The sequence below is a fragment of the Bombyx mori genome, chromosome 15 (assembly GCF_030269925.1).
Source record: "Bombyx mori chromosome 15, ASM3026992v2".
Taxonomy (NCBI): domain Eukaryota; kingdom Metazoa; phylum Arthropoda; class Insecta; order Lepidoptera; family Bombycidae; genus Bombyx; species Bombyx mori.
Genome location: NC_085121.1, coordinates 11,140,774 through 11,154,082, shown reverse-complemented (window position 1 = coordinate 11,154,082; position 13,309 = coordinate 11,140,774). Strand labels below are relative to the sequence as shown.

Sequence of the window (13,309 nt, the reverse complement as noted above, 5' to 3'; positions counted from 1 at the left end):
GGCTATCCTGCAAAAACGGGATTGAATAATTTGGAATGATTTTATGTGAGTGTGGGCCGCGTGAGCGAACACTACACTTGCATAGGTCATGACGGGGCGTAAGCAAGTTTTGTAGAATGTCACCTTATTTCTAAGGGACATTTTACTTCGCCTACATATCATCGGGTAGAGTCGTCCTAGTATGAAGGCGGCACGGTCGCGTACCGCCTTTATATGGGGGCGGAATGTCATCCTTCTGTCGAGGGTGACGCCTAAATATTTGACCTTCGGGGCCCATGGTATGGGCTGGTCACACATCGTGATTGGGCGAATGGCGGAGGTGGAGGTGTCGACGCGCCTAGACGGGAGAGGATGCTCAACGTGGTGTTCGGAGGGCGACCCCTTTTGAAGAGCACCGCTGTGCTTTTCGTGGGGTTAATGTCGATGCGCCACTTCCGGAACCACTGTCCCATGGTGGTAGCTGCGGTCTGAAGTCGCCGATGAAGCAACGCCTTCTTCCTACACGAGTAGACGTGACGGGGGCGGGAGCGCGTTCCCTCGACTTAATATCGGAACGAACGGTTCGACAAGTAGTCTCGTATGATGAGCACGAGTCTGTCTGGCACTCCCATGTTATACAGTTTGTATATCAAATGTTTTCAGCGGAATTTTATATAAAGACAATGAACTTCTATTCTCCCTTGTCTCTATTTAAAAGCTATATTAAAACAGAGACAGATAATCGAATCAATGCTTATATTCTGAACGTATTCTGAACACAAAATGGATTTCTAATGTCAAAAACTTCAAAACATTTGTCGTATAAAAAATGGCGGCCAAGTCAAAGAAGCGGCTGTCTAAAATTGATAATAAATTGTTAAAATTAGATAAATTAGAATTAAAAGATCTGATTTGCTCCATTTGTCAATCAATATTAGTAGAACCAGTGACATTACCTTGTTTTCATGATTTTTGTCATCGTTGTTTCAATGGAAGTGTTGAAAATAATGCCTTGTGCTGTCCTCTCTGTCGATTAAGAATTGGATCCTGGCTCAGGACGGCCACAAAGCGAAAAACTTTAGTAAATCTTGAGTTGTGGAGCTTCATTCAAAATAAATTTCCTCAAGAAATAGATATTAAATCAAGAGGCGATGACATCGTTCTTCCAGAAGGTGAGTACGTCTTGAAATACTGTTTACTTTTCCAGAAAGATAAAGTTGAACTCAAATTACTCTTTCAGGAATTGAACAAATGCAAAGTAATATTTATATTTCTATATTTTTTATTATTATTATGTACTGGTGAATAATTTATGGTTTGAAACACAGACCATTTATTTCATTTCTACCATATCATGTTATTTTTTCATAGAAAAACCTGTAACCAGGCTAAGTTTGCCTGGTGAAATCAGATTAGAATATGAAGAGGAACTTCAGCGCCTTAAAGCAGAGAGAGAACGGCTTGAAGAAAAACACATTGAGGAAACTGAGTTACTGATTAAGTATGTTTTTTATTTATTTAACACTAGCTAAATATGGCAATGTTTCATTGTGACTATTGCGAAATATGATTGTTAAAATTACTCAATGTACTAGTATAAAATTGTATTATGTTAGAAGTCTAGTTGCCACCAACAACAAAGTACCTACTAAATTGGATTAACTAAATGCAAACACCTAGAATATGAACAAAAAACAGAGTAATTATGTTTTATATTATATGCATTTTAAAAAAAATTAAAAGCTTATATGCTTAATATATGCTTAACAAAAATTTATCAAAAATAAATTAACCTTTCAGAAAAATTCAACAAGAAGAAGAAGAAGCACATAAGAAATATATTGAAAATCTAAAACAAGATGAAGTTTTGGCCTTGAAAATCCAGAAAGAGCACATGGATAATGCAGCTTCATCTACAAATGCACACACAAGGCAAAATCAAAGAGAGGCAATGAAATTCAAACTGAAAACAGCAAAAATTGATGGTTACCTATCTAAAATGAAAACTACCATCATTAAAGAGTAAATATCCTCAAGTCTTATGTGATTTGAACCAATTTTAAAGACATATTGCAAGTAACATTTACTGTAAATGAAAATGAAATTTATTGTCCTTAGTGAAAATTAATTTTGCCAAAACAGTACATTTGAAGCTTAGCTTGGATATATTTTTTTTTTTTATATTATATTCAGTGATATGTTTCAAAATTGATTAAAGTTTTCTGAATTTCTATTTCCATTTTAGACCTGCAACAACAGCCAGTAGTTCATGCAATAATTTAACACCAGCAACGACCAGTGAAAAAAAAGTAACATCCAGGTCACCGGAATTAATTTCTTCTTATGGTAAATTAATCAAAGATTTCATAGACAAGAAAGTGTGGAACAAAGAAAATGGAGAGAAACATAAGGATAAAGTCAGTGAGAAAGCATTAGGTGATACAGTAAAACCAAAGTTTAAAAATTCTTTGCTTGTATCTTTACCTCTGCCTTGCACTGGAATTCGTCAAAAGGTCAATGCTTCTGAAAATCACAGGAGTAAAGAGACTGGAAGTGTGGATTCAATGCAACAAGAATTATGTTATTTCAAACCGATTGAAGGAACTAAACCAACTAGGTAAAAATAAAAAATATTACAAATTTGATTAAGGTTAAACTGTCTCAAAAAATCTATTTTGTAGCTGTAACAAATCCAAATCAATTATATTAAGCTATATAAAATTTATTATTTACCTGTTAATAGTAATAAACCCAAAAACCCTTAAGAATATCTATGGTTCTGCAGTAAATGATGGCAACATTAAAAACTCTAAAATAATTTGAGACAAAAGCCAAAAAATTAAGAGCTGATTATTACAATGGCTCATGTGGGTGAATGAACTAAAAAGCTTACCTACTGTTCAGTGGTTACCATAGATCATAAATATTACAATGCAATGCCACTTATGCAAACCGCCATCTACCTTGAGACATGGACTCGAAATTGTTATTTTATTGACTCAAATAATCATATCTTGCATTCAGAATCAGGCAGGTCATTAGTATTGAGTTCTTTAGCAATAAATGTTTTATCTCAATATCAAACCCCAACCCCTTTTTTCTAGCCTATGTTTGATTTGATCCTATTGCTACCAAACCTTGCAAGATCGTCCACTGGCCAACCTGAAGTTTTCCTGTAAATTTCAACAAAGTTGATCAAATTATTTCGGAGTCTATAGGGACATACAAATAAATATATGTATCGACTTTTATATATATATATATATATATATTTGTAATGTCTAGCGGCTCGCTCCGGCTCCGCTAGGATCTTTAACAAAAAATTTCAACGATATTTGTTTTTGTTTCATTATTTTTTACAAAAGAACACTTATTGCGGCATAACTATAATAGTTACACATATGCTGTCGCGACACTTTTTGTAAATAATAATGTGTTCTACAAAGTCGTAGTACATTATTCTATCATGAATAGTTTTCGTAGGGAACGCAATGTAAAGAATATTTTAGGTAATTTTTTACACCTTCCTATTGCATCGAAAATATTATTATTGTTCAGTTACTTAGAATTAATTCGTTTCTATCATACTGATATATTAATAACAAGCGGCCTGCTCCGGCTCCGCTCAGGTCTTTGACAAAAATTTCAACGATATTTGACGCTGTTTTATTTTTTTAAATAAAAGAACACTTATTGCGGCATAACTATAGTAGTTAGAGATATGCTGTTGCGATACTTTTTGTAAATAATAATATGTTCTACAAAGTCGTAGTACATTATTTAATTCTATCATCAATAGTTTTAGCAGGGCCCGCGATGTAAAGAATATTTTAGGTAATTTTATTACACATTGGGTTACATTATTGGAGTTTTAGTAAAGATCCCTAATTTTTTTCAAAAAAGATTATAGCCTATGTCACTCGGGAATAGTGTAGCTTCCAAACAGTGAAAGAATTTTTCAAATCGGTTCAGTAGTTTCGGAGCCTATTCAATACAAACAAACAAACAAATCTTTCCTCTTTATAATATTAGTATAGATATGGAGTACTTCAGAATGAATAAACAATAAAAGACTAAATTCTGTTTTTTGTGATTTTTTTTTTATTGCCCTTGTAGGCAAACGAGCATACGGCCCACCTGATGGTGAGTGGTTACCGTCGTCCATGGGCTTCAGCAGTGCCAGGGGCAGAAACAAGCCACTGCCTACCGCTTAATACTCGATATAATAAGATATAATACGATATAACAAGAAAACAATATTTAAAGCCCTTAATCTTTAAAATTAATATTAAAAATTAAACAGTAAACAGTATTGATAAACTACAAAACTGAGCACTCTTTACTCCATGACACTGAATGGATACTGAAGAAAATCATGTTTAAAAACTAAACAGTTTTAAATAATAAAGGTTTTTCTTTACATATATATTAAATTTCAGTGGGAGAAAAGGATTTCCACTGCGGATACCGTGCCGACGAATCGACAAAGAAATCGCGCCATTGAAGGAAAATGCCCCTACTCGTGCACAATACCTGGAAGGACTGTGCCGACTCCGAAACGTTTCACTATCAAAAAATTTACCATCTGCTTTTGTTATTACCCTAAACTTATTAGCTGTAAAAAAGGTAAAAAAATAATTATAGTTCATGAAAATGCCTATTCTGGGCTTAAGCTAGAATAGTTTACAACCTTAAGAACATCATCTTAAGTTTAATTTTATTAAAACCCTAAGCTAGTCCAATTGAAGTAAATAATAGAAATGTTTGTTTATATAAAAAAATAAAAATAAAATTCACTTTACTTAAAAATGGAAATATAAAGAAACAGTTCATTATATTCTGACATAAAATTTATAAGTATTCAAAATATTGCTCATATCTGGTTATTAATTACTGAGTACCCAATTAAGATTTTGTGAGACTTGCAGTGATCTAATTATGAGCTTGACGATGCTTTTTGACTATAAATCTTACACGATAATTTAGTCGTGATGAATGAAGTAACAACAATCCACCCTTGTTACAAAAAACATATTAATAATAGAATATATCCAGTACCATGACAATGTATTTATTTTGAAATTTGTTTAGGGCAATATTGTGAAACGTGAAACTGCAAGACAAGAAACAACAACAAGATTGAAAGAGAAGAGGACAACATGCCGAAATACAACTGAACCGGTACTAAGAAGATATCCTAGTCGTAATAAAAATAATATACATATTGACGGTATTTCTAAATTTAATAACGAGACAAATCTGCGACGAACTAGATCAATGGGAAGTATAAATGACGAAGAAACCGTGTCAACGCCCAAGAAAGCAAAAATTAACCAGAGGAAGGTGTGCTCAGAACGAAAACCACATTTGAGAAGTGATTCGAAAAAGATTAATTGTGGTAACTTGTCCAGCACTTCTCCTTGTGACTCAAAGCCTATTAATAATAATAAAATCAATTTAGTTGTTAAAAATTTGTCTAGTCCTCTACAAAACTGTGATGTTAAGCATATTTTGCAAGAACAATTGAGGATCGAGGAAATAATTGAACAAGAGAAGAGTGATTTTGAACTTGCCTGTAAGATAGAAGCAGAATGGAACGGAAGGAGACAGCCGCGGCGAGCTGCCATCAAGCGACAAGTTTCGATTAACTATGCGCTGAGGCCAGCAAAAAAATTAAAAGTGTAAATAAACATACATTTCTTTATGTGTATAGAAAATTTCAGTGTTCTGTTTATCTTTTATACTTTTGTATGTAATCAGCCCACCTCGTTAATTTTAAGTAAATTTACTCAGTTATAACGATTTTTTTATATGAATGTTGAAATTATTTAATTTAAGAATAATAAACATTTCGTAAAACGAACCTTCTCAAGCCAACCAACCGTGCACAGTATACAGCTTGGATCAGCCATTCCCAGTGCATAAATACTAAAACCCTGTTATCAAAATAATCATCTATATTTTTATATTTGGGTATTTATAAGTAGTAGTAATGTAGCGACTTTGTGTACTACTTTGGTTAATAAGAATGTACTACTCGTCACTATCTTATTAACATAGTGTAAATGGCTGAAAGCTCACTCACAGCTTAACCTAGGCTTAGCCGATTATATATTTAGATCCATTTGAATATGATATAGAAAACAGCCGAAATTCTTGAGTATTATCTATATATTATTATTTCTATTCTATTAGGTCTATTATTTTTTAACTAGACACTAGTGGCATCATAATGATAAATACAAATGCAGTTCATTTATACGTAACTTTGACATGCTTATATAGGTCAAAACTCAAAGAATATCACACAAGTGAACACTGAACAGTTAAATTTAAATTTGTTAATGAAATGATACCTTATAATGACAAAGAGGCGGGTAAAAGGAACCGTTTTAGAAATCAAAATTATTTGTAGGGGTCGTTTCTGACATGTCATTACTGGTTTCATTTTAAACACACTGTAATCCTGTTAAAAATCAGCAGAGGTCAGATGTGCGAACTTTGTAACCGGGCGGTTTAGAGATTAGTCTGCTTCTCCGCATTACATTGTTGGTACATGAAAACTTAGCAGTACTATAAGAATGCTTAGTTTCGCAGATGAACATTGTTTCACCGTTTATGCTGAGGTAGTATATTAGTACCGTTTATATTTTGGAAACCGTACCGTTCCAACCTACTTATAAAATAAATGTAAAAAAACATTACCAATATTTGTTACTTGCAATTCTCAATATATTTTTTCCTGTTATATCGATACTTCAAAGAATAAGTGGGGTTTATTCCAAGGATTAATTCTCATCAAAAACTGCGCTCACTTTGCTTGGAATTAAATATTCCAGTTATTGAAGGCTGAATAATTCGGAATTTATTGTTAAAGCTAGTGATGGCTGATACGAAGGATTCAAATTTTGTGTATACTTTTGTTAATTTCAAAGTACACTTACTTGATTTCAATAAATGTGTGTACACGATATACAAGTAAAAATATTAAATTTGTAATTGTGACTGAAATTTTGTTGTTAGGATGTTATTCTTTTTCTTAGAGACCTCATTAAAAAGGGAATTCATAACTTTGTGTATTACATTTAAGTACCTATGTGTATGTGCTCACCTAAAGGACATGCAACGATTTGTAAATTTTTTAGAACAAAAATTTTAAGGTACTGGCCAACGAAAAAAATCATATTACGTCTGAACTCTTCAATCCTGCACATTTTACAAACTTGTATACAATAATAATAATTAAATTATATTCTTTAAGTGAGCTATAATCTATCTTTCTAATAACTGAATTGACCTAATAATTTTATTATCTGTTATTACATCTTATGTGGGTAAGATAATTAAAACGGTTCTTAATGGTCCTGTTACGTGAATTATTGATGTATACTGGATGTTTTGATAGCTTGTCAAACTTTCTCAAAATACAATTGAAAAGGCAATTTAATGATCCCAAACCAGATAATCTTGGTTCAGACTTACGTCGTGTGTAATATTGAATATGATGTCGTCAGTGTGTTTAGTACGAGTTTTTTAACGTTCTCGATAGCGTAAAAGTTAGCTCATATTTGTATGGAATGGGATTGTTGCGTATGTTATCAGCTAGAGGCGCTGTTCCAACTGCATAAAAAATTGGGTTAACTTTTACGCTATCGAGAACGTTAAGAAACTCGCACGAAGCAGACAGAATATATAAACTATGCCTGTCTTTAGTACTTCGAATATTGATTATTTATTTTCGTTGGCTGGGCGTCTAATTTTTGGACTACCTACGTTTGGTAAAAGTTTAGTTATGGAACTTTAAAAAAATGTTACATTGAGTATGTACGAAATTCATGGAAGCGTAAGGCTCTAAACTAATAATTTTTTTTGGTGGGTGTAAATTTCTGGCCGCAAACCAAATATCTTGATGGTTTGTCATGTGGTGAGTTTCTTCGACTTGCCATGGATCTCATGATTTGTGATTGTATTGTGATTATAAGATTTTGAAGTGTATAGTTGTACGTATGTATTTAATGATGTGGTGCTGTTCGTTTCAATTACCATAACAGAAAGCTTCCACATTTAAAAATAAAACAAATAATTTAATTGTCATTTTATTGAAATCTCAAAATTCCTGGAAATTCTATTAGCTTTAATCTCATGAGGGCTCGTAGGTATATTTGGAACGTCGATAGCAAACCTCTTTCAATGGTAAGACATCCCAGTGATTAGTCTTATCAGATTTGAGAGTATAGTAGAATTTCCAACACATCCATTTGAAGTCACCTGTAAAAAATGACATTTATATTACTGTTTCATTACAATTACATATTACAATTTCAAAACGGCAGAGGCGGTCAAATGGATTTAAAATTCGTCAAAAATCGATACCTGTCTTACCTGAGCGCTCAGCGCGTCTACCACTTTGAGCTTAGTGAGTCCCCACCTCATGCATGGTAGGTATAGAGGTCTCAATGTACAAAAAATTCAGGTCTGGTCAAATAATGAGCAGATAATGAGAAACTTTAAGATGAATCCTAACCCACATTTCGTCAGTTTTAGTTATTTTATATTTCAATTCAATTGCAAGCTGGAGTATAGAAGTACGAGTGCTTGGCGATAGAAATAGACAGGATTGTGGTTCCAAGATATATTTGACTAGAGTTACGAAAATATATCTTACCTTACATCACATAGATCAATCACCAGTACGTTTTAACCATGTTTACCGTTGTAGGGTTTGAGAGAGAAATCCACTTATTAGCTGTGGCAATCGCTTAACGCCTGGCTGTAAGCATATTTGCTCTTTAACCATGATAAAGGTGTAATTGTTTGGTACAGGTTCACAAAACAGCATGTAATAAAAATGAATGTTGTGTAGGAATATAAATGTTGAGGTTAATAGTAAATCTGGAAAGATTATAAATGAAAAAAGTTCTGAACTGACAAACACATTTACAATAAACGAAATGTCTTATTAAATTATATTCCACATTAAGCCTTTAGGCTTGAATACAGAATCTTGAAGTGGTTTATACCAGTTTATAAGCATTTTTACTTTAGAAATAAATACTTTACACTATAGAAAAGGTAAAACTTGCAAAATTTACTGATCTATCTTCTATTGATTGGTCTATCTTCTGATAGAACTGATATACTGATATATCTTTGTCTATATATCTTCAGTGTAAATAAAATATAGTTGCACCAATTTTTTTTCCCTGTCTATGCTGGTAGCCTTCAGAAGCTATTTCAGCTTCGCCCTAACATGTAGGTGAGTTCACGGGACTTAAACCGGAGTGGTGCCAACACTAGCCCTAGCAAGAGCAGTGCTATGCAGAATCTACCACTGGATCGGAAACGCGACCCACTGAGAAAAGCCGGCGAGAAACTTCGTGGGCTGTATCTGTGGGTTAATTCGCTCGTCGAGCCCTTCGTCCCAAGCGACGGGTTCGACGAGGACGGTGACTGGTGCTTGTGGTACCTAAAAGCACCGTTAATGGATTAAGAGGATCTGTAATGACGTGTTTTGGGCGACGTCGACTGTTTACCATTCGGTCTACAGGATCGGGTATATAATTTCCAGCGGCTACGACATGAGAGTTCTCATGTCGTGCCGCCTTCTCAAAGTGAGCACCAAAGTCAATGTTGACATGAGGAATTATTTAAGAAGATCACATATTTTTTTAAGACCAATACAAACAGAACGACACAGACTTCATTGTACTCATTGCACCTCACTTTCACCATCACTAGCATTATTTTTCTAAACTCCACAGCAACAATATGTTTTTTAATTTTTTTTATTGCCCTTGTAGGCAGACGAGCACACGGCCCACCTGATGGTGAGTGGTTACCGTCGCCCATGGACTTCAGCAATGCCAGGGGCAGAGCCAAGTCGCTGCCTACCGCTTAATACTCTGTATTTATGACATGGCCAATGTCAGTGATGGCAACCACCAAGGCATTAAAGGTCATCTGCGACTGATCATGTAATTATCTTTTGCATGTAAACAGGGGAAAATAGAAAAATCTTTATTTTTGTTACATGCAACAGGCAACAAAATGGGAAAGTCACAAAGAGAGCAAACCCAATAAATTACATCTGAAAATTTGTGTTATTTCATTAATATACATACATACAAATAATACTATCTTGCACCCAAACTTCTATGTCAAATAGTACATACAAGTGAAATTAACATAGCAATGATGAATATGACACTATAAATCATTGACAAAAGAAGTAAGAAGGTACATTATGAAGTCATTTGATTTGATTTGATGCTCACTTTTTCTTCTAAACCAGTTTTAAACTAGAAAATTGACAAATTAGAATACATATATTTCAATTAATTACTAGAATTTATGGAATATATTCTTAAATCTGAGGTTGAAGTCTACGAGGTCAGTTATATTATATAACAATGATTAATGAAATCTAAATTTAGAATTCAAGATCACTTTTGTCAATCAGTTCCTGTGCAAAATACATACATGCTTCTTCTTGATTGTAAAGTGAACATATGGCAGATGTTTATTTTATTATCAATATTACCTAATATAAATATAAATATTACGACAATACTTCACCAAACTTTACTTCAAGCAAAACTTCCCTTGTTGCTCTCTTAACTGTACAGAAAAACAAAATTATAAAATTGTACTCATTTAAACTTTAAGCCTTATTACTTCACTTACCACAGTCGCTTTCATGATTATGTTCAGTGCTAGATTTACTAAAAGTACACCATAATAGCCATTCAGTTTAACAAACAGCCTTGTCATTATTCAATGCTCCTGTAATTCTGCATACTTGGACTAGCTTATTAAAACAAACATTGTATGTTCACCTCATATCCATAATAAATTAAACCACAAAACACTTACTTTTCAGACAGCCCATACTATCAAATAAAGTGCATAATTTACAGATGTCACTTTCGTCACCAATATTCGGACACAATAGCAGTAAATCTTCTGTCATACACTTATACATAAAACATTCGACATGTTCTTCAATATAAGCATGAGTAAAACATCCATCTCTTATTTTCACACTTGCTTTATTTACTAAATGCTTTCAACACATACTCATCACAGACTACACACCTTAATCAAGTCAACTTATAGCTAATACATAATGTATTTTTTGTTATTAATATTTTAAGATTTTTTTAATCCATTCTATTGATGACATTTTTAGTACTTTAGAACCTAAATTTATAACAAACCAACACATACATCTCTGTCTACAATTGTACTCAAGCTCACCTCATGTTTGTGGCTTATTGTTGTTCCATCCATTCCCTGACCCAGAACTCCCATTACCATTATTATTCCAGTTTCCTGGGCCTGACCAGCCAGTACTTTGATTCCAATTGCCATTTTTTCCACCTCCTCCACCTCCGTTCCAACCTTGTTGACTTCCTCCTTGGTTCCCTTGATTCCATGAAGGAGGAGGGCCATTTGATCCCCAATTTTGGTTACTATTCCAATTTTTGCCTGAATTGCCATGAGAGGGCCCTTGCCAGTTAGGTCCAGTATTTCCAGGACCTCCTAAAAATCCACTCCACCCTGCTTGGTTTAATGCTGCAGCAACTAAACTTATTGGTAAATTGAAGTTTGGTGGTGGCCCACCATTTGGATTTATGCCTAAATTTTGCATATTTAATGTATCAATGTTACTATTCCCACCATTGTTGCTTGGAGGTCCTGAAGATCCAGATTGTGACCGATTTACTTCCCAATTGTTATGACTGTATGAGTCTTCCTTCCAGTTGCTGTTAGATTTTGTTTTGACTTTTGGAGCAGCACTAGACACAGAAACAGAGGCACCTTTTATTACATGATCCTCTCCACAAAGACTCTGAGCTACCTCTGGGTCCAAAAACGTGACAAAACCAAATGCACGAAATGGACGAGGCACAAAAACATCAGTAACTTCACCAAACTTTGAAAAATAGTCACGAAGATCTTCAGCTGTTATATCTTCTGTACATCTACCAACAAATACTTTACATGGCATTTGGGGCACTACTCCTTCCTTGGAATTAGGAATTCGGACATCTACCCAACGGCCGTCTATGTTATGTCTTTGAGCAAGTGCTCTCATTTGTGAGGCATAAGTAGCAAAACGGATGAAACCAAATCCTTTAAAACAGCCACTTTTATCTTTTTTTAGTTGAACCATTACGACTTCTCCAAATTGTTCAAAATATTGTTTAATAGATTCTTCTGTTGACTTCCACGGTAATCCCAAGCAAATTAAGTCTGAACAAGTTAACTTTTTTTCCAAACGTTTAGTTTTGGCAGCCGAATTATCTGTCGAGACGTCCTCCATTTTACGTTTATTTTCTTTCGGAAAAACGCAAACGTATAAGTTTTTACCCCAGCCTACTTCACTTGGGGGATGTAATTTCCCGTCGCTTAGACGAATACCTCGAACTGATTTAGAATCTGGATGTCGATATTTTAATCCGCAAGTACCGGGAAATTGAGCTACAAGCGTAGATAGTAAAAGAGTTCCGTCTACTTCACAAGGTATCTCCACAGCATTATTTTCGTCTTCATCTTCACTGACTTTTACGTATTCGAATAAATCTTCATTATATCCACTTTTGCTGCCCATTATTTCCACTTTAAAATCACCACGCTTAGAATTAGTACCGATTTAAGATACAATATTACAAAAATATTAATGTGGTAGCAACTATGAGCCTCACTAAAGCGTATTATACAGTGCTGCCAACTTTAGTTTAACGAATCCACAAATTGTTGTAACGAAGCCCACCAGACTCCACTAAACCCGATTCTGGGCCTAATCGTTACACGAATGGGATATGTACCAAAAAATTCGTCTATTTTGCTTGATTAACCTATTGAAATCTTAGCTTCATTGGCAATGGCCAATTGTAGAAAATAAGTAGAATTCTATTTTTTGTTTTAAACAATCTTTGTAAGCCTCTGCAACACTTATTTCAATATACGTAACTAGCTCCACAAACGTGGGAATTAGAATTAGAGCATCCCTAAAATAGGATCGATTTAAAGGAAATCGATTGTGTTAAAAATAAATAATACTCCTTTGTTTTAGGATAAATGACTGTTTTTATAGGTATTTTAATCAATTTAAATAGAGTATGGCCATCGAATTGTGACACAACTACTTACAAGGGCGGCAATTCAAAATATCTACAACTGACAACATTAAGTATAGCATGAAAGGGTAGTTTTGCATTTTTATATGAATGTGACTATGCCATAGGAAAACATAAATGTATAAAATCGTGCTATGTTATCTTTAATGTTGCCAATTGAAGACATTTTGAATTGCCGCTATTTAGTT

At 34.0% G+C, this 13,309-nt stretch overlaps 2 protein-coding genes across 4 annotated transcripts in view; one reads left to right on the top strand and one right to left on the bottom strand.

Annotated features, from left to right (window-relative positions):
- Positions 1-785: 785 nt before the first annotated feature.
- On the top strand, positions 786-8,067 carry LOC101737677 (E3 ubiquitin-protein ligase RNF168). The gene is made up of 6 exons (XM_004924643.4): positions 786-1,151; positions 1,351-1,480; positions 1,780-2,001; positions 2,225-2,596; positions 4,419-4,605; positions 5,071-8,067. Exons 1-6 carry the CDS (start codon positions 809-811, stop codon positions 5,662-5,664), a joined length of 1,848 nt encoding a protein of 615 aa, XP_004924700.1. The 5' UTR covers positions 786-808; the 3' UTR covers positions 5,665-8,067.
- The window catches only part of LOC101743353 (TAR DNA-binding protein 43), a 490,523-nt gene continuing 485,276 nt past the window's right edge, over positions 8,063-13,309 (bottom strand). The window contains exons 1-3 of one of the 3 annotated variants that reach the window (XM_038016032.2): positions 11,236-12,725; positions 8,645-8,871; positions 8,063-8,247 (exon numbers count right to left, since the gene is read on the bottom strand). In XM_038016032.2, the coding sequence (XP_037871960.1) occupies positions 11,237-12,592 (1,356 nt within the window). In that variant the 5' untranslated portion in view covers positions 12,593-12,725 and the 3' untranslated portion in view covers positions 8,063-8,247; positions 8,645-8,871; position 11,236. Of the gene's footprint in view, positions 8,248-8,644; positions 8,872-11,235; positions 12,726-13,309 lie in introns of those variants that run through there. The other 2 variants (XM_062672644.1, XM_062672643.1) reach the window with 2 other exon arrangements.